The 22,109-nt window shown below is 53.9% G+C and overlaps 1 protein-coding gene across 1 annotated transcript; it reads left to right on the forward strand.

Moving 5' to 3' along the window:
- The first annotated feature begins 1,894 nt into the window (after positions 1-1,894).
- LOC122369961 (rho-associated protein kinase 2-like) lies at positions 1,895-22,102 on the forward strand. Its single transcript, XM_043345148.1, has 6 exons — positions 1,895-2,377; positions 3,652-3,838; positions 4,147-4,329; positions 19,685-20,037; positions 20,283-20,481; positions 20,937-22,102. Exons 1-6 carry the CDS (start codon positions 2,064-2,066, stop codon positions 21,069-21,071), a joined length of 1,371 nt encoding a protein of 456 aa, XP_043201083.1. The 5' UTR covers positions 1,895-2,063; the 3' UTR covers positions 21,072-22,102.
- Positions 22,103-22,109: the final 7 nt, after the last annotated feature.

Consider the following 22,109-nt stretch of genomic DNA (forward strand, 5'->3'; position numbering starts at 1 on the left):
TGAAAAGCGCGAGAAACAGTCCTCGTGATTAATCGCTCCATGTCCTTCCTTGTTCTTTTCTTTGTCAGACTCAGTTCCCACTTGGTTCCCACAACGAAACCGTAACGTTTATACCATTTATATATCTTTTTTTTAACGGTACAAAATTATGCAGATATAAAAAGGTACACAGAATGCAATATTATTAACTTTGACCTCGACATACTGTAGGTAGGTGTATTTGATTTTCAATTTTGTCTGACGCTGAATCTTAAATCATCGAGCCCAAAGCGGTTCTGAAGAAGACATTCTGCGCTGTGCAATTAATGTACAATACCGTAAGGTGAGGCTATTAACCCTCGCCCGCACATGGGGGGGGTGGGGTGGGGGTTGCCACACCCCCCCCCCAGGTAGTCTTTCTGCTCTGCACTCAACATTTTTAGAGCTAGAAGCCTGATATTTTTCGTATAGCTGCTCCTCTATCCTTTCTTGACGTCCACTGAAAATGTCAAGTTTCTGTGGTTTTTGGTTTCGGAGATATGACTTTGTTTTTCAGGTCATGTTATGACCCAAATGACCAATTCTCAACATCTTGCGTTGGCTATGGGCCTTGTGAGCTTTTGTCACCTTGATTTCGGCCTTTTTTACCAATCTTACCTCCAACCTATCATGAAACATGTTGTTCGACGATGTACAGATGTAAAGGTCAGGATCAAGGTCAACCTAGGTCATCTAAAATAATTGCCTTTTAGGCAAGCTAAATCTTCTTTTCGTGAAGTTTTTTGACTGCATTTTTGGTAAGAGCTTCTCAGATCATGATTTCATGTAATATGGACACATAAACAATCGGTGCACACATCAGTATACACACAGACACACACAGACATACAAACATAGGTATCATTGACCTTGACCTAACTTGACCTGAAATGACCTCAGCAGCAAAAACCTGGTCGGGTATTGTGACAAAGAGGTTCTAGCTGGCTTGGCACCAGAAAACGGCATCGTCATCGGTATATGATAAGCAGCGCAATTGTTATCCAACGGTGACCCAAAACAGCAACATTTTTTAGTTTGACCTGACCTGGAAGGTTAATGACTGACCTGAGAAGGTAAAACTGGGTATCATTGGATTTGTCTCTTCCCAAAGAATCTTTTTGGTCCTTACGGCGAAGCTCTATCTCCAACAGGAACGAAATGGCGCGGGGGGTGGCAACCCCCACCCCCGATGTGCGTTCTAGGATGGGAAAATGGCATGTGCGGGCGAGGGTTAAGACAGTGAAGCTATTGAGACAGTGGGGCCATTTGAGATAGTGGTGATATTTGAGACAGTAGGTGTGTTTAGATCGCCATAAAATGAAAACCGTTTAATATTTTTTTTTTGCATTTTTGCTCAGGCTGGTGTGGAATCGAGCGGTGAATTGCCAGAACAAAAATGACAAAAACATTAAAGTGATTTAATTTTAAATCAGTTTTACATACTGTCTCAAGCCACACTGTTTCAAATAGCCTCCAACTCACGGCGCCTGCAAGCTCTTTTAACTAGATTGCATTTATTCATGTTACGCATTATTTTGATAAAATGGGCGTAACGACAGTAGGTATCTGATCTGACGATCCAAGTCTACCTACTTTATTCCATACATTGGATGATGTCCTGATAAACGATGGTATCGCCATATCGCTTTTTACTTTTTATCACTAAACCGATATAATTAAAGAAACTTTAAAGAAACATTCACAGATCGTTGTGGATCTTATGTTAGATTTGATTGCGGATGGTAGATTTTAGTCGATTTGGCTGTATTTCCCTATTCCGCTCTGTTGCATGTTCACATGTCATTCCTAAATGATCTTTTCGCTCTGCTTTGTTCTCGTATCGTATTACGGGTGCACTGGGGAGACCTAGGCCCCCCGGGCGGGCCGGAGAGGGGTGTGCCGGACCACCCCACCCCACCCCTCCCCACGCCCCGGTCCGCTGTCCATCTGCCGTCTCCGGCCGCTCCCCACGACCGGCACGCGCGGCCGGCGGCGCGGGGCGCGGCGGCGGCAGTTGCGGTCCGGCCGTCGAGCAGAGAGGAGCGATGTCGTCCGCGGCGCTCCGGTGGTTGTGCGTGGCGGTGCTGGTGGCGGCGGTCAGCGGCGCCGCGGCCGACCCACAGCTGCGACAGCTGGTCAAGATGCTGGCTACGCGGCTGGACACTCTGGAGCGGGACCGAGCTGAGGATCGTGAGAGGGTGGCCCGCCTGGAGGGGCGGCTGACCACTGACCCAGGCCGGGTCACTGAGGGCGTGGCTAGGATGCGTGCGGAGCTGCGTCAGCTCTCTGACCACATCCGAACGCAGGCCACCGTCACTGAGAGCCTGCAGGAGATGAGGTCCGAGATAGACGGCATCAGGTGAGCTGGAACTCTAGATATAGACGGTATTGGGGCGGGCGGGTTCGGGTTGGAATGTCGAGCTCTGAGCGTTTATATCAGCCTATCCATGCATGCTTGACAATATGACATGCTATATAAAATAAATATTCTGCCGATGTCGAAATTAATTGCTATATATGTTGGATAGGGTCTGTCAACGTTGTTGTCTGTCAACTAAATTGTCCGTCGATATACTACGTTCATGTCCACCGTCCACCCAAAACAAATCTTCGGTTCGTATTACACAGAGACACAGCTACACATGGCGTGCCTGTTGTGCTTGAGAAGCTTTTGTCGTCGCCACAATTTGCATGTTCTTCGTGTCTTTGGTTTTCACTTGTCTGTGGGTATTATAACTATTTGAGAAGAATGCCACGGAACTCACGGATGTCATTCATTCATATTTCGGATACCGATTATGAATGTCAGTAATTCGAGTCCTTGTCTTCGTTGTCGACAAAGGAGCCCTGCCTTGGCTAGTCCCTCGAAGAGCTTAGGCATATTATCGTTACATGAGACAGGTAGGCATTTGAATGTGGATGCGTTTATCCATCGAATCCTGTGTTATGTACACGTATGTACAGCGCTCCTCTGAGCATATGAGGGAGGGAAACAGCATTCATAAACGTATCGTTAGACGATGCGGCCGCAAATAGGCCTTGGTAAAAAAAAAAAAACTGATGTTACCGTCTCGATTTCATCCTTTGGATACAAATCCGTTTTTTTCAGTCAGCTCAGGTAGCTGCCTCAGAAAGATTGCTAGGATAGCTCGTAAACAAAATCACCCGGAGCTGATCAATGGCTATGTTGGTCCATTTTTAATGCAAACCTAAATCACATGAGGTCGCATGTGGTTATAAATGGATGTATCTACCTGAAGGATATACGATAATGCTGATACGTCCTATCGATTTTATCTAAGTACATAGATGTGTTAGCGGACATGGATAACTCTAAAAATTAGACGGCTACCGCTGCAACCACTCTGACACGCCACAGTTCGGCCAGCCTTTACAGTCGCACACGGCGACGGCGCAAGCGCAACTGCTCTCCAATGACACCAAAAACAACAAATATTTGTCATTATCTCCAGATAAGGACTTCACTGTCTCACTCGACTGAAGGAGATAATCATGGTTCTTACCTGAGCGTGTATTTCACATCCCAAGCGAGCACGCCCGCATTATCATCTTGTGTTTACCTCTTCAGTCTTTGTAAGCTTCCCCGGTCAGCTTATATGTGTGGCCCGACAGTGACGAGATCCGTCGACTGAAGGAGGCCACCGAGAGCTCAGCGGCTCGTGCCGCGCACAGCTCGGACGCCGACAGCTCGCAGCAGACGGTCATCAGCTGGTTGAAGGACATGGTGACCATGCTGAAGGGACAGGTGGCCGACCTGGCCGAGGGCTTCAACGTCACCCAGCTGCTGCAGCTACAGCAGGTCAGTGTAGCTGTATTAGGATGCCGTGCTCTTGCCCGGTGCATAGACCTTACAGAGGTCATCTCTGGTCACATCGTATTTACATGCCTAATAGTTTTTAGGCTGGTACAGCTATTGCATATTCGTACCTTTTCTCGTAATGTTTTGAGGAGCAGCTCGTTTACGATACGGTAGCCGTTCAACGTCCGTAATAGACGCGGACTTCTATTTAGATCGCCGGCTGCATTGAAACTTTTGTCGAACATTTATTATTACCCGTGGGGCCACGCAACAGTCCCTGACCCGCGCCTCTGCCGTCCGTCCCACAGAGTGCCGCGTCGCGCGCGACACTGCTGGAGACCGACGTCCGCTCGCTGGAGGATTCCGTGCAGACGCTGAGGGCCCACCGACGCGCCGACGGCACCCAACTGGGCCAGCTGAAGACGGACCTGACCGAGCTGCTGGCCAAGGCGCAGGACAGGGAGAACACCTACGCCCATCTGATGGACGAGGTAAGTCCCGCCGACCGGCGGTCTGCACGGTGTGGGAAGGGTCTGCTCTGTGGTGTCAGGGCAGGGCCTTTTCTGGGGTGAGAGAGGGAAGGCCGGGGGTCTTCGCTGGGCCGAAAAGCATGGTGTGGGGACGGGTTTATCCTGGTGTGGAACAGGCTCAGGTCGTGGTCTGTCCTGAACCTGATGGACAGGAGGTACGGGTAACTACTACCAACATAGACCACCTGCGCTGCCTATATGCGATTCAGGATGTAGCAATGTAAATATGGTGTGCCTTCATTACACAATGTACACTGCACGGCAAATAGATAGGGCACAGCAGTGGAGCGCCGGTTCCCTTCTAAAGTAAGAGGTGCTGCGCCATCGTTTAACGGCGGTTTTGATGTAACTACACAAGGGACTTTGGCTTGACCCCACGACACTCTCACACTTTTCATGGTGTTTATTTGCTTTTCCCTTTTGGTACCTTCTGTATAATTACAGTTCCGTAAATCACTGTAATACTCGCGAACTTCCCACTATTAACTGTTTCGGCAAGTCTATATTCCCTCTCGCCATTAGCGGAAGGGAACATACGAGTGCCGTTCAAGCATGCATATATGAATATTAAGTTGTCGCTCAAGGTTTCCTCTATATTGTATGTATGATCTTCGGTATATTCATTAACCTAGCATTCACCGGTGGACTCGACTCAGTCCTTACGAGTTACGACACGAACATAAATCAACGCTTGACAACTTCATATAATCACCAAGTTGTCCCCTGACCATAGCATGACGCTGTGCCTTATTTCATGATTTTACAAACATATTTTCAACTAATACGGACATAAATTCAACCGAAGAATACGGTAATAATTCTCCAGATGTGTACACATACAACCGCCAATCAGCTTAGCGCAGGTACCGGGCCTGGTAAGCCCTAGCTCGTCGCCGCTCGTTCCGTTGCGGAAGCGTTGCAGCTCCTGTCGGCCGTGCAGGGTAATTAGCCTCGCCATTGTGTGTGTCGGCCGGCATGGGACGGCACCGGAAACAGGCAAGGATTTTTACGCCGGAGACGGCGCCGAAAGGCCGCTACCAGCCGGGCGTGCAGCCTCACCACTCGGCCGGCCGTCCACGCGCGTCGTCCGGACGGCGGCAGCCGCCCGCCCGTCCGGCCGCTCGGCCACGCGCGTCGGCCGGGCGGTCCGGATGTCCGCCCTTCATGTCGTCCGCCGGGAGTCTGGGAGACAACCTCCGTTTATTGTCTACTGCTCAGCGCCGACCAATGAGCACCGTCCACCAGCTACCGTTCATCGTAAATCCTTCACTATCAACAGCCTGCCGTCCATCGTCGATCGTCTTACCATTCACCGTCCATCGTCATCTTTCCACAGTCCACCGTCCACTTCCCACCGTCCACCGTCCACTTTCCACAGTCCACCGTCCACTTTCCACCGTCCACCGTCGACTGACCGTTGACCGCGTCCACTGATCGCCAACCAGTGTCCGCTATCCACTGTCTACCAAAGCAATGTTCCGTCATTTGCATCCGTTCGGCGATTACCGTCTACTTTCTACATGCCTATTTTGTCATAATGCTACCGTTGCTAAACAATGGGGATACGCTTCGCCTATTTTCGAGTCAAATGTGCCTTATTCTTGCGAAACATCTAAACGGCTGTCACTGCCAGACCGACAGATGATCCTAGCGTGCCGTCATTCCTAATCCCCTACACGCCTTCTGCCGCTGCGCCGTTTGCGGTGGAAATCTCTATCACCTGCTCGGATTTGGGGTCGTCGCAGCGTCAGCAGATGCGGGCAGAGCACATCACCTGCTTGTAAACGTCACCTATCACCTGCCTGTGCCTGTCAATCTCTGATATCACCTGCCGCCCGGTGGTGTCGGAACGCGCGGCCGGAACCCTTGTCTTGTTCTACCCTGTTCTCTTTGTCCTGTCGAAGTTTTATGAGGCTCATTACCGATTAGCAAGATGACTTCAGACACTTTCATTGGTGACCTACTCATCTCCGGTCGGGTTGACAGAATTTGGGAAGGCTGGCTAGTCCTGTCACCGGCGATCGGCCCCAGGGATAGTAGGGACAGTCCCGGGACTGGTAACACCATCTAAGCCCCCAAAAGCGTCTGTCCGGTGACCGGTGACACTCTGAGCCGCTGTCACCGGCGTGCGGCAGCTGCGGTGCGCCGGCCGGCCCTGCTGACCGACTGCGGAGGAGCGGCCGTCAGAGCGGCGCAGCTGCCTCTCCCGTCCAATCAGCGCGCCCGGTCACGGCCGGAGACCGGTCTGCAGGAAAGGCAGCTGCTTGAGACGGCGCGCCGACACAAATCGACGAGATTCCATGCACTGATTGTACGCTACGGAGTACGGACGGCAGAGCTAACTGGAGCACGCCGGTCTCGACTTTTGGATTTGTGTCCAAACTGAGATGCTTGTATGGAACAATTCGTAAAACCGGTAAACTTAGAAGGGTGTTTGCTGCGTAGGCTTTGCAAACACACCGTCCTCCATTTAGGCGTACAACTTTCACTGCCGGCCATAACTCATGGAAGACACCTTCCCCGCCACTGCATGCAGCGAATTGGACGTCACCCTCCTTCACAGAAGGGTCACGGATGTCACATTCTCCAGCACTACGCAGGGAGGGTGGCGAGCTAAGACGTCACGTTTTTCACGGACGTCGCTCTCGGACAATACAGGGGTTGTCGCGGATGCCAGCCCTTTCCGGCCCGGTGTGTACGGGTCACTCTACATACAAGGTGCTCTCCACCCCTCCCTCGCCGTTTCTTCTGTGCGGTCCGGTGGTCAGGTCACTAATGAGGACACTCTGCCGAGGCCAGAGACGAGACTTTTGCAATGGCGAGGACTTGGAGCTCTCCGGTACGGTGCTGATGGGATGTGTCATCTTTCGTGGCCTTGATACCTACCGTGTCACCGAAGTGTGATGGGTGTGTAGCGACCCCAACATGTCACCTGTGAGGCGTGGAATGATTGCCACCCCATGATTGGTCTCTCGTGTGTCGTTGGAATATGTTAGACGGACGATTTGAGTGTATCGTGACCTCGAGTGGGACAAGGTGCCACCCGACCCGTCCCTCTCTGTCCTCTCCAGACCGTGTCACCATGTCCTCCCAACCGAATGACGGGATAGACGACAGCCGACACGGCGCCTCTCGGCTCGACAAAAACCTGGCCTCGCCCCCGGGCCCGGGGAGGCAGCCCCTACCCCTCCGAACTCAGCCCCAGCTCGACTGATGGGTCGGTAATTGGCGCTGTCTGAACGGGAAAACATGGGTCACGGTCCGGCGGCCAGTTTCGGCCTCAGCTGGACAACAGGAACGGCCGCTCGGAAGAGGATATTGGGCCGCTCCTACTGTGCGCGTTAATGACCGTCAGAGTGGCGCACGCCCTCCCCCCTCCCCCTCACCGGCCACCGGCCACCACCCCCTCGCGAGGAAAGGGCGGCTGATGGATGGACGGTGCGTGCTACCTTAGGGAATGAGTATGCTGCCAGTGATCTCATACCGTACTCCAGGTGGTTTGGTCTGTACGACGGTACCTCGGGGAAGAATAGCTCGTAAATACGGGCACACCTCTGAAAGGGGTGTCCCATGCCCCGTACCGCAGTAGCTCTGGATGGACTGCCTACTTCAGGGAAGGGTGGCGGGCGCGTGGTACGCCATCAGCCGGACCGCCGACTCGGCCCCCTGTAGTCGCGGTGCCGCAGACTCACCGCAGTTTCACCGCAGACGGCTGCCGGCCGCCCCATGGCAGATGGGGGCGCGGGGCGGGAGCCGGACCGGCGCCGGCGGGCGGCAGGTGGCCGCCGCCGTCAGCGAGCGATCGCCAAACACCGATAACGCCCGGCCTGGCAGCCCGGCGGCGAGCGGGCCAGGTGAGCCGCCCGGTCCGGTGTCACCCCGCCCTGCAGGCGCTAATTGACAGGGGTCGGACGGTCCTCCCCATCCCGACTGAAACCGGAGAGGAGAGACGGCACGTGTCAGGCGCCGCGTCACGCACGGGACAGTCCGCCGCACCCGCCCCTATCATGACACCAGGGCACGCGCCTGGTGTGGGTGGGGCTACGTTTGTGCAAGATCACCTTTCAGTCCACAGTGTGCAGTGGGTTTCACTGCGTATTTTTTTTTATTGACGGGAGGCTGAAAGTTGCATAAAAATAAGGGAAATTTTAAGTACAACAGTAGCTAGTAACTTCATCAACTTGTTAACGTTTTCAAGGTGTCGTGGCTAATGTATTCGCTGTCGTCCCAAATGTGTTCACTGGTGTTTGGAAATGATCGGTTTCCGGTGGCGCGATAAAATTCTTATTGCTCTTTTGTCAATAGGTAAACGGAGCGTTATATGTATAAAACATCTGTCTTGCATCGATGATCGGACGGTCGCTTATCTTCCAAGCATGAAACACCGCACTGAGGATGTCCCTAGTTTCACCTTCAGACCGGCCACGCAGGACAGACCGTCTTTATCCATCGCTGCTGTTAGCTTCAGTGAAAGCGGGTCGGCTGCAGTGGACATTGGCACTGCCCACAGACAAAACAAATTTATGGGCCTCTAATTGCGACCGTTTATCTTGCTTATCCTGGTGGATTAGATTTGAGTCGGTGGTGATAAATCGCGTGCCTGCATTCATCTCTAACTGGATGGCACGTGGCCTTCGCGAAACACGGGGAGACATTTCGCAGAGTGCTGTCGGCGGCTAAGTGTTATGTGTTTTAGGGCTTCCTTTTCCACGAACTGACTGGAGTGGCTTCATTAAGACGTTCATCTTAAACGTGGCTCACAAATTATGCACATGCGTGGATCATAACAATGTCGTTCGCATGATGGGCGCGGGTCGTTGGGTCTCCGGGAGATTGGTCAATCGGTTAGTGGCGGCGGCGGCCACCTGCCGCTCTGCCGCCGGTCAGCACGCCGCGGCTACATCTGCCGACCGGTCCCGACTGCGGGCAGCCGGTCCGACCTTCCGTCAGTCAGTGGAACAGCTGCGGCGCCCGCGGCGCACCGGCGCTCGGGTTTCTCCGGCGGCCGAACCCCGAAACACTCGCCTAATTGGAACTACCGCCGCCCACGGCCACCCGCAGAGGCTGCGTATTATAAGACAAAACGCCAGAGAGCGTAATGTTCAGCTGCGGGCCGCAATGGCCACTTGTGCTGTGTCCTCTGCAAACAGGCAGAGTGGCCGCCGACAGCTGGCGGCCGGCGGAGAGCGCGGCCTGCCCTCTCTCTCCGACCGGCCCTAATGGCTGTCCGGCGGGCGGCACGGACCGACACGGGGCTGGCAGCCACCGACGGTCCGCATTGTAGGACTGCGACCACCGCCGACCGCGGCGGCCTCATTAGACACGCCTTAATTAGTGGTGAGCGACGCTGGCGGAAGTGCGCCGACTATCGCCAGATGTGCGCCCACCCGGAGTTGGTCCTCGGTGCTCTCAGTTCCTCTGGGTCTCCCCGGTGTAGGTGTCCTCCGTCCGCCGTCTTGCCGGCCTGGACACAGGAGTGTAGCGCGGAATGTGGCCGCCTCCAGACAGGAACTGCCCTCCATCTTCATCTGACAGTCGCCTCCTGTCTTCCTGGCGGATGTTGTGATGTGCGCGCCCTGAACTTTTAACTTAACATCATTCCATAAATTTCAGTCTGAGTTTATTTCAATAAGAGTTCAGCTACTATGCAATGCCACTGTAACAGCGCTTCGTTCGGCTACAATGCGAATTCGCTCTCCTTATGATGACATGTTAAGACTGAGCTCCGAGCACGACCTAGGTTCTGAGTCAGCTCAACAGCCAAACGCACATGCATGGACCATCTGGGCTCTGAATAAGAACAGGCGAACACCGTTCATTTTCGCGTTACATGGAACTATGAATGTTTTTGCCTGAACAAAACGCTTAAATTTTAACTTAAGATTTATATATTGCACTTAATGATAAAGGAGGAATGTCCTCTCAGTTCGGTCCATTCATAATTGACATAGTTTCATGCGATGTCCTTGCCCGCGCCGCCGATGTTATCGCGTCGTTTAGGAGGTGAGGCGACCTCCGTTTCCAGTCGAACGGGTGACGGTAATTGGACGCGATGCGATCGCGCTTCTCGCGCCAGCTAATGGCTCTGATAATTTCATGGCTCTCCACCGCTCGCAAAAACGCCGCTTCGCCACCTGCCATTCAGCTGAGCAAACCCGTTTCCAGCGAGAAAAAAACTTCGAACCCGATCAATTTCTGGTCGGCGTTGGGGCGGTGTAAAAACTCTGGCTCGCGTACACCAGATGTCCCCGTGGGCTGGGCGGCTGGTGAATTGGTCCAGTGGCTCGTCGGATATCATCAGGGGGCGCCGGTGACCGGCTGACGGGTCATCCCGGCCTCCCCCACCCTCACACGGGACGGACGGGCCGATAGGGGGTCCCGGCCACCAGCTGGCAGTCGATCGGTCTATGGGCAGCCTCGGCCCTATCGGTGTCACGTCACCCCACCGACCTACCCGCCAGTGTGCCGCGCTGTCAGCAGTGCAGGTATACAGAGCGGTGCCACCGCACGCTACCAAGAATAGCCCCGCACGGCGGATATGGCGGCGGCGTCTGGCCTGCGAACGAAGGTGACACTGAACCATTTCCGAGAGCTGCCTCCCACGGGGCGTCAAAGGGCGGTCCGGGGAGGGTCGCCGGGGCGCCGCTCAAAAGGCGCTCACCGCAGCCGGCCGCGGTGCCGTGTCGGCGCACAATGGGCGGCTGTTCGGCGACACGGGTCCGCGGAGGGAGCGAGTGGCGCGGCCGGCCCGCTCTGTGCGCCGACCGATACGCCGTTCAGCGCTGTTCAGCCGCCGCCGGCCCACCCTTTGTGAGAGGCGGCACCGATCCGTCCGCCCGAGTGCCGTGGCGGAGTGGCAGAAAACTGGCGGTAATCGGGCGCGACATCGAAGGAGGACCGGCCGACCTGCGCTCTGAGGACGGCGCGGAACTCACAGGCGCGTGGCCCGCCGCCGTGCCGGCCGCGCTCCGAGTTGTTGCGGCGGCCTTCCACCATGCCCCATTTCGGCGCGGTTAGTCTGCGGTTAAATTGGCTACCGGATGGCCATTCCAGCTCCGTACAAAGCCATCCACGCAGCCTAATCGCGCGGCCAGTGAAAACTCGCCCAATTAAACCGCACTCAGCGGCATGAGCCACGCAAGTTGCCGCTAATTTTCGGAGGCGGGGCGCTGTGGGTGACAGCGGGCCGGTCTCAGGGTGCAGTGGCGTGACACCGTCGCCTACAGCGGTGCCGGGGGCGTAGTGACGCCGGTGGTGCTGTGGGAGTGTGTGAGGAAGCCTGACGGATGTTTGGGCTGCACCGTGGTGCAGTGGGGTCAGCTATATGGGGGCGGCCGTGTGACCGCAAAGGCCAAGGCCGAGAGGTGACCAAGAATAAGGTAGCAACTACGTAGTAAGGAAATGAGAATTGTTCATGACCACACAGATTAACGCCCAAACGGCATCTGAACTAATATCCGTCTTAATGGAAATGGAAAGATTTACACATCAACGAGACTCAACACAAATTTACTTTACCACATGCGACCATTCCATGATACTCTGACTGTTCGCCGTTAATTGTTCTACCTTGTTTTGCATTATCTAAAATACGGACCCGCATCCCATGCTGCGGGCTGTCCGGGGGTCCGTGGGGCCGTCCGAGGCCGAGCGCTGCGGGACAGGTGTGTGTCTGTCTGTGTGTGGATCTGAGGGCCGGTGGGCAGCTGCGGCGGACCTGGCCGCGGGGAGAGTAGAGAGAGTAGAGAGAGTGGAGAGAGGAGGTGGCAGGTGGTGACCGGCCGGTGGGCACTGGCACCCCCCGCCGGCCCCCGGACCATTCATGGCCACGGACGGACGGACCGAGTGCCATAACTGTTGGACATCGTTATCGCAACCGATCATATACGCAGCCGTCTCGACGCTAATACATACTGATACAGCGTTGTAGGTAGCCGTGGCTACATATGCACATTTTTTTTTATTTTAATCACTTTTATCAACTTTTCTCGGGCAGCATCGTTTCTGAACAACCAAAACGCGCGGCGTTGCAGCGCAGTTGAGGCAGGCTGACGGAGTGCCTGCCTGCACTCTGCACTCTGCAGTGTGAGTCCCGGCGGGCGCGGGCGGGCCGGACGCCCCGCCGGCCTTCAACAGCAGTTCTCCCATGGCTGCCGGCCCCCGGGGCGGTGTGCTGCTGTTGTGAAACTGGGTTCCAGGTCGGGGAGGCCGCGAGTGATTTATCCCACCAGCAGACTGACGGTGGGTACGGGGGTTACAAGCAGCGCGTCCATCATTGTCGAGGAGGGGCGAGCTTCTGTAACACCCCGGCCTGCACCATAGCCTCCAGCCTATTAGTGGCCTGCAGCACTGCCTCCAGTGTTGGATATGATACAGTCTTTATTATGGGCTGCCGTACCGTCTTTATTGACGGCTATCGTAGGTACCGTCTTCATTATCGGCAACCGTATATCGTCTATAATGTCGGCTGTGGTAGCGTCTATATTGACGGCTGCCGTACCTTTTTTTAGTGTCGGCTGTGGTACAGTCTTTATACCGGCGCCGGTACCATCTACAATGATTATTTTAGTACCGTCCGTATTGGCAGTTGTACCGTCTACATATATATTGCTGGCTGTGGTACAGTCCTTATTTTTGGCTGCGGTACCGTCTTTATTATCGGCAGTTGTACCATTTCTTACCATTTCTTTATATCGGATGGTCGCCCTAAAACCGCAAAACAGACGGCTCCCGACTGCAAATACCGCTTCTCCAGTAGCACCATCTCTATTGTCTTTCATGGTGCCGTTTCTTATAATCGGCCCCGCTGCGCTGTTCTGCTGCCGCCGGGAGAGAAGCCTCCTTCAGCCTCGGCGCTGGATTGGTCACCGGTCTCCGTCGCAGGACTCTGATCTCCCGATCACCGGCACACGGGGCAGGTGTTCCAGCAGCCGTCTCTGCCAGTCTGAGCCGCTGTTTACGCCAAACCGAGCCAATCTACAGCGGCTGGCCGGACCTCAGATAACCCCGCGGCCGTCGCCGCCACCGTCGCTTTCAGCCACTCCGCCGGCGCAGAAAGAACGAGTGTCGCATTGTGGGACGGACAAAGCGCCGGGTGGAATTCAGCTGGTCGGGCGGCCACTGCACCCAGGCTGTGGGCGAGGCGGGGACGCACCTTTGGGGATCGCACCGAAAGGGTGAGCCGAAATGGTTGGAGGGAGAAAACAGGATGCGGTTCAACTCTGATGGGTGGGAGTTATTCGTAAGCAACGAGAGCGTGGTGCGATTCCAAGCGAATATCGCTTCCCCCCCCCCTCTCTCTCTCTCTCTCTCTCTCTCTCTCTCTCTCTCTCTCTCTCTCTCTCTCTCCGTCTCCTTGGCCTCTCTCTCTCTCGCTCTCTTTCTTTCTCTCTCTCTCTCCCTCTCTCTCTCTCTCTCTCTCTCTCTCTCTCTCTCTTCTCTCTCATAATTTGACATTATTGGGTCCAGTTCTACATATCTGTAATGGCCTGCCTCACGATTTAAATGGCCTCCAATCCAGGGCTGGAGAACTCAGCAATTCACTGGTCTCTTTGTTCCGGGACAGAGCTCTGCAATAGGGGCGTGGGCCGATCAATATGGCACTCTCACTCCAGACGGGCGCGTCTGGTCGGCGCCGAGTCTGTGACTGTACGCGTGGGGGGGGGGGGGGGTTCTGAGTGGGGAGCTGTTCAGGGCTTAGACTTGGGCCGCTCGCAGCTGAGGAACGGACCTCTGCTTCCATCGTTTTATCGGTCCATTTAACCCTATTCCTGGCGGGCTCCGCCGGGACAAGAAACTGGCGGGGGGGGGGGGGGGCCGATTCGGCCCCCCCCTGAGATCTCGAGAACGAAGCAAGATAGCGACAAGCGGTAAACGGCATCGGATACGCACGGCCAAGATCTACAATTTTTACTAAGGTCATTTTCAGGTCAGGTCAAAGATGACGTCACAGGGGTCGAAAAAGTCAAAATGGCGGCGCTAGATATGGAGAGAGTTTTTCTCGAATAACTTTCGAATTAGTCAAGATAGGAACAAACTAAGGGCATCATCGTGATCCTCTCGTCAATCCGCATCGAATGATATATATGTTGACCTCGAAAGGTCAAGGTCAAAGGTTGACCTCAGGTCACGTGACCTCGAGGTCATCATGTATATCATTCGATGCGTCTTGACGAGCTGAACACAATGAGACCATCCACGCGTCTGTATCTTGTTCCTGTACGGAGTTATTGGCCAAAAACCTTTGGTGACCTTTGATGACGTCACATGACCTCACAGCTGCCCAACAGCAAAAAAGACCTCAAGGTAGTGAAGGTTGATCGTATATGAAGTCATGTATGGTATATGGGGCCATTCCGACCCGTTTTAGTGGTAAAAACAGGGAGTTGATTTTTCCCCCATTGACTTATAATGGGGAGGTCGCGAAATTGACCTGACCTTAGGTCACCGATATCAAAATTCCGAGATATACAAATTGCACATACTGGTACCCTAACTAAACCCTGAAGAGAAGAAATTGATCGGTCAAAAACTCTAGCTCTGGCGTGATTGCAAACTTTTCTGAGGTAGGGTCACCAAACCGCCTCTGGTGACCTGACCTGAGGTCAGATCAACTCAAAATTTTCAGACATGTTGCGTAGAAGCCTTTTAGGAAAAGTCAGAAAATTTTAGCTTCCTAGCTCAACGCGTTTGGGAGAAATAACCAAAAAACCTCAGGGGGGGGGGCTCCTGAGGCCCCCCCCCCCGCCAGGAATAGGGTTAAGAGTTCTGGTATGTTAGCGGTTGAATGTGTAGTAGGTATTTAGCCGGAATTTCCCCGCAAAATACGGCATCTGTCCCGCACTATTAACCCAAACGCAGATATATGTCGCCGATCTGTGAGCTGCGTTAACCGCCGGTTTTGTCTGGCCCCGGTGCTCTATAAGCTGCCAGCGCTGATTTCTTAGAAAAGTGGTACCTTTAGCCGGAATGTTGTCTCACCTGGCGCCGGCATTGAGAGCGGCTGAAATCTGTCGCCGATGGCCCTGTATAGAGGCGCCTGGGACCGGAGGTGTACTCACTGGCGGTCCCAGGGGGGGGGGCCACGGGGGCCATGGCCCCCCCTTTGGTGCTGAAAGGTGGGGCCATACTATCTTTTGGCCCCACCTTTCAGATCGAACAAAAGTCCTAAAAAAGCTTTTCGTAGGTTTCATTTTCTTTCTAGCGCCATCAAAGGACGTAAAGTTCACTCATGAGTGGGCTCAGTTTCGCATTCTGTCAATTTGGCGGTCAGCGTCGCTGGCACCGGTTCACGAGTATGGCCGGATCTTATATGGAATATCAGCGTGGGTTTACTTGAGGCTCTCGTAGGCCCAGCAATGGCTGGCATGAGACCCTCTTCGCCAGTGGTGGGTGGGCCCTGCTAAAGGAGATTGGCTCTAAAGACACTAAAGTAAGACCTGATGGGTTGGTGCTGTGCACCTCAGAAGCCCGATGGTGACGCCGTATGCCGGCTTGGTTTCTTAAGGATTAGCGTGGGAACTCCGGGGCCTGCATAGAGTTTGCATGCGCTAATATGTCATCTCAGAGGCATGTGTGTAATGTGTACACAATGGCGGTCGCGGGGGGGGGGGGGGGGCATCAGGGCCATGCCCCCCAAAGGTCAATAAAGGGGGCCATCATATAATTTGCCCCCCCCCCAACAACCAATGGGCCCCCATATAGGTGTATGGGGCCCTGGCAATTATTCGATCGTCACGAGGCTCAAAAAACCCACGCCCAGCTATTAATATAGCTCCCACACCGGTCTTTGAGCGTCCTACACTGACCTCTGAGGGAACTTCAGTGGCGGTCAAGCGCCCACGTTGACCGCTAAGAGCCTATATCAACCTCTGAGACCCCACATCTGGCCTATGAGGGCCCCTAACCGGCCTCAGGGGTCCCAACCGGCGTCTGAGGGTCTCACACCGGTCTCTGGTGGCCTTATTTCTGTCTGTGGTGTCCCAAGACGAACCTTTAGGTGCCAATGAGGGACCCGCACTGGCTGCTGAAGACCCGATGCTGGCCTCTAAGGGCCTGCATTGGCCTCTGAGGAGGGCCCATCTTGGCCTTTGAGGGCCCTCTGCTGGCCTCTGGGGTCCAACGACGGCTCATGCCGGTCTTTTTTTTATAAATTTAGTCCGAACCTTTTGATGGGAAGGATTCACAAGGACGGAGCCACCGCTAAGCGAAGCTTGTTGCGATGACCCTGCCCTCTACCCTCCGATCGCGCAATTCCGATTCTATGGCAGAATTTAGAGTCCAAAGTTTAACCCGCGCGGGGCTGGGGGGGTAAATTTTACCCCCCCTCGCGAATTTTTGCGATATCTAAAAAACGGCGGCGCGCAGCGCCGCCAAACTTTCAGTACCTTTTCTTACATCAATTTGACACCTTCCCTGAAAATTTGAGCGAAATCCGTCGGAAAATTTTTGAGAAATTGACGTTTTAGTGACGTCATGTTCGCCATTTTCGCCTCAAAAACGGCAAAAGTTCAAACGCCGCTAACATCTTCATTTTTAAAGGAATCAAGACGTAACAAAAAAGGTTATACGTAATTTTACTTTGTCTATCAAATGGCTATCTCGGTTTTTTGAAAATTTTGGATTTTGGCCTAAATTTTTTCAAAAAACTGATTTTTTTGGGAAAATCATTATAAAATCCAAAATTTTGAGTCTATCGAAAAAACCGGAATATATGTCAGAGAAGTGGTCTATGTGCACCTACATAACAAATTTTAGAAGAATCGGTTCAAAAATGTGGGAGTTATTCAAAATTTTATGACGTCACGACACACAAAATTTTTGAAAAATGACTTTTTTGGAAGTTCTAGACCTCGTACGGAAACAAAAATAGCACCATTCGATTTGCCGTGAAAAACTGCATCAGATAGACACCTTTTTAGGCCTTAACAACCAACTTCAAAATTTGACCTCACTTGACCTGACCTTGACCTGACCTCGACCTGAAATTCATCCAGAGGTGGTCCATATCACTTATTGAGTGTGCCTATTGAATTCTATGAGTAAAATGACCCATAAAACATGTGTCGCACATGCCCTTTTCTATATTTTGTTTTTTGGTGACCTGACCTGACCTGACCTGACCTTGACCTTGACCTCTGAATGATATTGTATGCAACTAATATTGTCTTGGTAGCCTAAGAACACGTTTTGGGCGATCAGTCTCAGTCCATGACTCCATTCTTCGGCAACTACGGTGCAAGACCGATACTGTAGAAACTTGCAATTTGTACCCTTGACCTGACCTTGACCTTGACCTCAAACTTTAAATTAAGTACATGTTTTTAGTAGTTCGTGATGAGAGCTTTCGATTGGCGTTTGAATTTTCCAAATCAGACCATTAGTTCGGGAGATAACAGGGGGGGGTAAAATTTACCCCCCCCCCCCAGCCCCGCGCGTTCGGCTGGAGACCCCAGCCCCGCGCGGGTTAACGTGCGCACAAAGCCGCGCACGGCCGGTCCCCTCGCTGACTTCGCCTGGCTACGGCCTGCCACCAACCGCAACCATACCTGTCAGGAGGCACATAAATGTCGAGCGCCCGTCGCGCTTTGATCCCGGACTGTCATAACCGGGAACGCGTGCTCTCACCACGCGGAGTCCAACGCTCTAACCAACTGAGCTACGGGACCGGCACGCTTTTAGGGCCCCACGCTGACCTCTGAGGGCCCATGTTGGCCTGTAATGACCCACATTAGCCTCTGAGAGCCCAACTCGGTCACTGATTGTCTCCAACTACTGGCCTTTGTAGTTTGCAGGCTCTGTACTGGTCTCTGAGGGCCCTAAACTGGCCTCTACGTGAAAACATACATGGGTGGGTTTCTGAAGATCAGAGGGCTCACGCAGTCTCCGGCACAGCCTTACGTTGGTCCTGATCGAGATTACTTTACGTCCTGATGGTCCCGCGCAGATTCCCTCATATTTCGACGCCGGGACCCCATGAGCCGGTGTGGGTCCTGGGGCTGGCAGAGACTGATGAAGTCCTTAGGGCTCAGGGCCAGTCTTTTTAGCAGTAAGACTAGGCAGGTTGAGTGAGCCCCATTAGAGCCGTTGCGAAGCCCCGCAGGAGTCGCGCGCGGCCCTCAGATGCCAATTTTGAAAGCTTGGAACGGAACCTGTGGGGGGTCTCCAGAGGTCGGTGTACCTACTCTCTCCCGCCGCCACACAACTAGGCATGTTACCTATATGGGTAAATGTCATAGTCTGAAAATGCTCTCTGGGTTTCACATGCTTATTCAAAGCAAGAGGTATCTGTACTTTTCCGAATTGTTTTATAGTGGTAAGGTCATGAATCCGCGTGCCTGACATTCCAGTAGGTATACCTATGCTACACCGATCCGTCGTCATGGTGCAGTGGGCCGACCGGTGGAAGCACAGTGGGACGGGAAATGGAACTGGTGATTTTGCCTTAAATTGAGCTTAAAGATTTCACGCAAGAATCAGATGGATGAAGCATAAGTAATGCCAAATGCGCGGCACCTCGTGGACGTAACAAAATTAGCCGATCACCCCCCCCCCCCCTCCCGGTGACGGAAAAATGTTATGTCCCGCGAGTGTGACTTTGGCCCCCCCTTTTGCTAGCGGCTGCGACCGCCAGTGGGTGTACTATCACCGGTGTCACCGCTCGGCAGCTGAGTCCACCGCCGCCTTTGTGCCGGCGCGGCGTCCGTATCGTACCGCAAACATACAGCCGCCCTAACCAAACACGGCCGGCTGGGAAACGAGCAGTGGTCTCCGCCGCCAGCTGCTCGGAGTCCCGGGCCGGCGCCGAGAATCAGGAGCGCCGGGGATGGATGGTTATCGGTCGGAGCGATACTCGGTGGCCAGCTGTCTCACGATTTCTGTAACGCTATTGTGGACTACTGCTTCCAAGTTGCACTACATGTTACATTTGCACACTCTCATACCCTCCTCAGTCCTCAAAGCTCTTCCAGCTTACGGCACAGCCGGTACTGATGTGGGCCGAATGGCTACACACTACACAGTGCACCGACGCCCATTTTTTTTTTTATAAATTTAGTCCGAACCTTTTGGTGGGAAGGATTCACAAGGACAGAGCCACCGCTAAGCGAAGCTTGTTGCGATGACCCTGCCCTCTACCCTCCGATCGCGCAATTCCGATTCTATGGCAGAATTTAGAGTCCAAAGTTTAACGTGCGCACAAAGCCGCGCACGGCCGTGTCGGATATGCTCGCTGGTACGTTGGGAAACAGCTTGTTGATACATCGTTTCTATTGTGTGCTTCTGCTATAGCTAACCCGCTGTTGATCTCTCTTTGCAGGTCTCAACTCTCCGTAAGGAGCTGCTGTTCGCCCCGGCCCATAACACAACCGAGCCGACCGACGAGCCTGCTACCTGGCGGCCGCACCACTCGCGGCGGCGCCACCATCGCCGCCACAGAGGGCACTCGGGTCGCGGCCCGTTCCAGCTGCGCGCCGTGGAGCAGATCCTGGACGTGGTGTACCGACGACAGCAGGAGCTCGACTCGGAGCTGCAGGCGGCGCGCCGGAATGTCAGCACCCTGCAGCAGTGGCGGACGGCGGCTGAGCAGCGCCAGGAGGAGCTGCTGGAGCGGACGGAGCGCGCCGACCGAGAGAGGCAGCAGCTGCAGTGGCAGCTGAACGTCACCTCCTGGTGAGTGGCGGCGAACACGAGCTATCAGGTCTTCAGCGGGCAGCGACCCAACTCATGCTAATATTGGACAGCATTATATATTTTATGGACAAAAGAAAACTTCCCCATTCATACGCCCCATCTCGAATATCGATACTGTGCGTACCATAGACTGAACCATCGGCTGAACGTGTGCCTAAACGTGCCTTAGCGTACATACCAATCATCCACTATCTAACTCGACCTCTCTTTGTGTCTGTCTTCAGTCGGGACAGCGTGCGCGAGGTGCAGCAGTCGACCACTCGGCTGATCCAGGAGGTGGAGCAGCTGGAGACCAAGGTGGATGGACAGCTGGTGGAGGTTCGCCGTGACCTGGCGCAGCTCCAGGTCGGCTACGGCACCCTCCAGACGGCCGTGCGAGCCGTGGGCGACGAACAGAAACAGCTGCCGGCACTGAGCAGACAGGTACGGGCCGGGGTGGTGTAGCTGGGGAGGTAATTGTTGGAACTGTATAGTCTGAGGTCGATTGTGTCAGTTCCCCAGTGAGAACGCCGAGCTAGTGATCTGTTGTGGGGTATGGTTGACCCGTAGGTGCATGGCAGCCCTGGACATTGGGCAAATACCTACCTCACCTTAACATGTTCGCTTATGATGATTATCTCAATATTCTTATCTCTATATTTGATTAGTCTCTACTTTTTATTAGTCTCTTATGGACCTGCGGTTGTCTGGCTGTCCCAACTCCCGTCTGATGTTGCCTGGCTAAGTGCTGACCCATGTGTAACTGTCTTGATCTGACCCGTGTGGCTGTCTGGTCTGGCCCGGTCTGACCCTTGTCGTTGTTTGACCACCTCATGACTGTCTGCCCGTCTATCTTCCATCCCGTCCCGTCCGTGCTGACGGTCGCCTCCGCCCGGCAGATGAAGCAGAAGATGGCCGAGCTCTCTGAGCGTCAGGATTTGGACCGCACCAGCCTACTGGAGCTACAGACTGACCTCCTGACGCTGGCCCTGGACCGACCAAGCAGTGACGGGCAGCACAAGGTGGCCAGATGAGGCTGCCGTCGCCTCCGGGACGGGGAAAAGAGCGTGCTCTGCTAGTCAACGCGTCAAATCGTGTGATCCTGTACATAGATGGACTGAGCCGATCGGCTTGACGGCGCGGTGGATAGCTGCGAGTCGCACAGACAAAGGACATGTCTGTTCGACCTTACGTGGGGTTGTGTCGGTTTACCAACATACGATAGACTGTCCGTCAGGGCTGACCGTGGGTGGGTAGAGCCGGCTCGAATGACTCGCGAATTACGGCAGACCGTTCGCCTGTCCGGTCGTGCGTGGGGTAGGGTCGGGCCTCGGCTCATGGCACTAGGACCCACCGTCCGTCTGTCTGTCCGTCAGCCCGTTGGACAGCGTCGGTTCACAACTTGCCACAGTCGGGCAGACCGTGTGTCAAGTGTCTGTCCTGCTGACCTTGTGTGGGTTAGGTGTCGGCTCACGGCAGACTCACGGCAACCTGCACCGCGCGGCGGGTCGTATGCCTGCCCCGACTGTGTGCCCTCGGCTGTGTGTCCACTCTCAGTAGATCTCGGCTAAATGTGTGAGGGTGGGGAACGCGGTGGTCTAGCTGTTCACCCACGAGCTTTGTGTAAAGACAGCCTCTGCGCTGGAGGGCTGCTACAGCCGTGAACGCGATCGTTTACCCGAGAAGCCACTGTAATGGCGACTGAAGTGTTTGTACAGTGTATCTGAATAAGTCATCGCTCTTCCGAACACTTAGCTAGCAAGCTTTTCAGAGACTAAATAGTAAGACTCGTCGAACGCTATTGTGGATACATTTTATCATATATGCTGCAAAAAAAAAATTTCCGAGCCAAACCTCGAATCTTCATAGAATCAAGCGCGTAGGTGAGTGCTGTACTTACTATATAGCCTGAGATTGATGTCGAAACATTTGCCAACTGGGGTTGTGAATTAAAAAACAACGAATCGTTTGGGAAATTGTCATGCCATAATGTTGTGTGACTGCGTGTGTGTTTATACATCGAAGAGTGAAAAGTGAAGACAATACATTTTGTAGAATACAGATACTCCGCT

This window comes from Amphibalanus amphitrite, unplaced genomic scaffold (assembly GCF_019059575.1).
Source record: "Amphibalanus amphitrite isolate SeventyFive unplaced genomic scaffold, NRLGWU_Aamphi_draft 001086F_arrow, whole genome shotgun sequence".
NCBI lineage: Eukaryota > Metazoa > Arthropoda > Thecostraca > Balanomorpha > Balanidae > Amphibalanus > Amphibalanus amphitrite.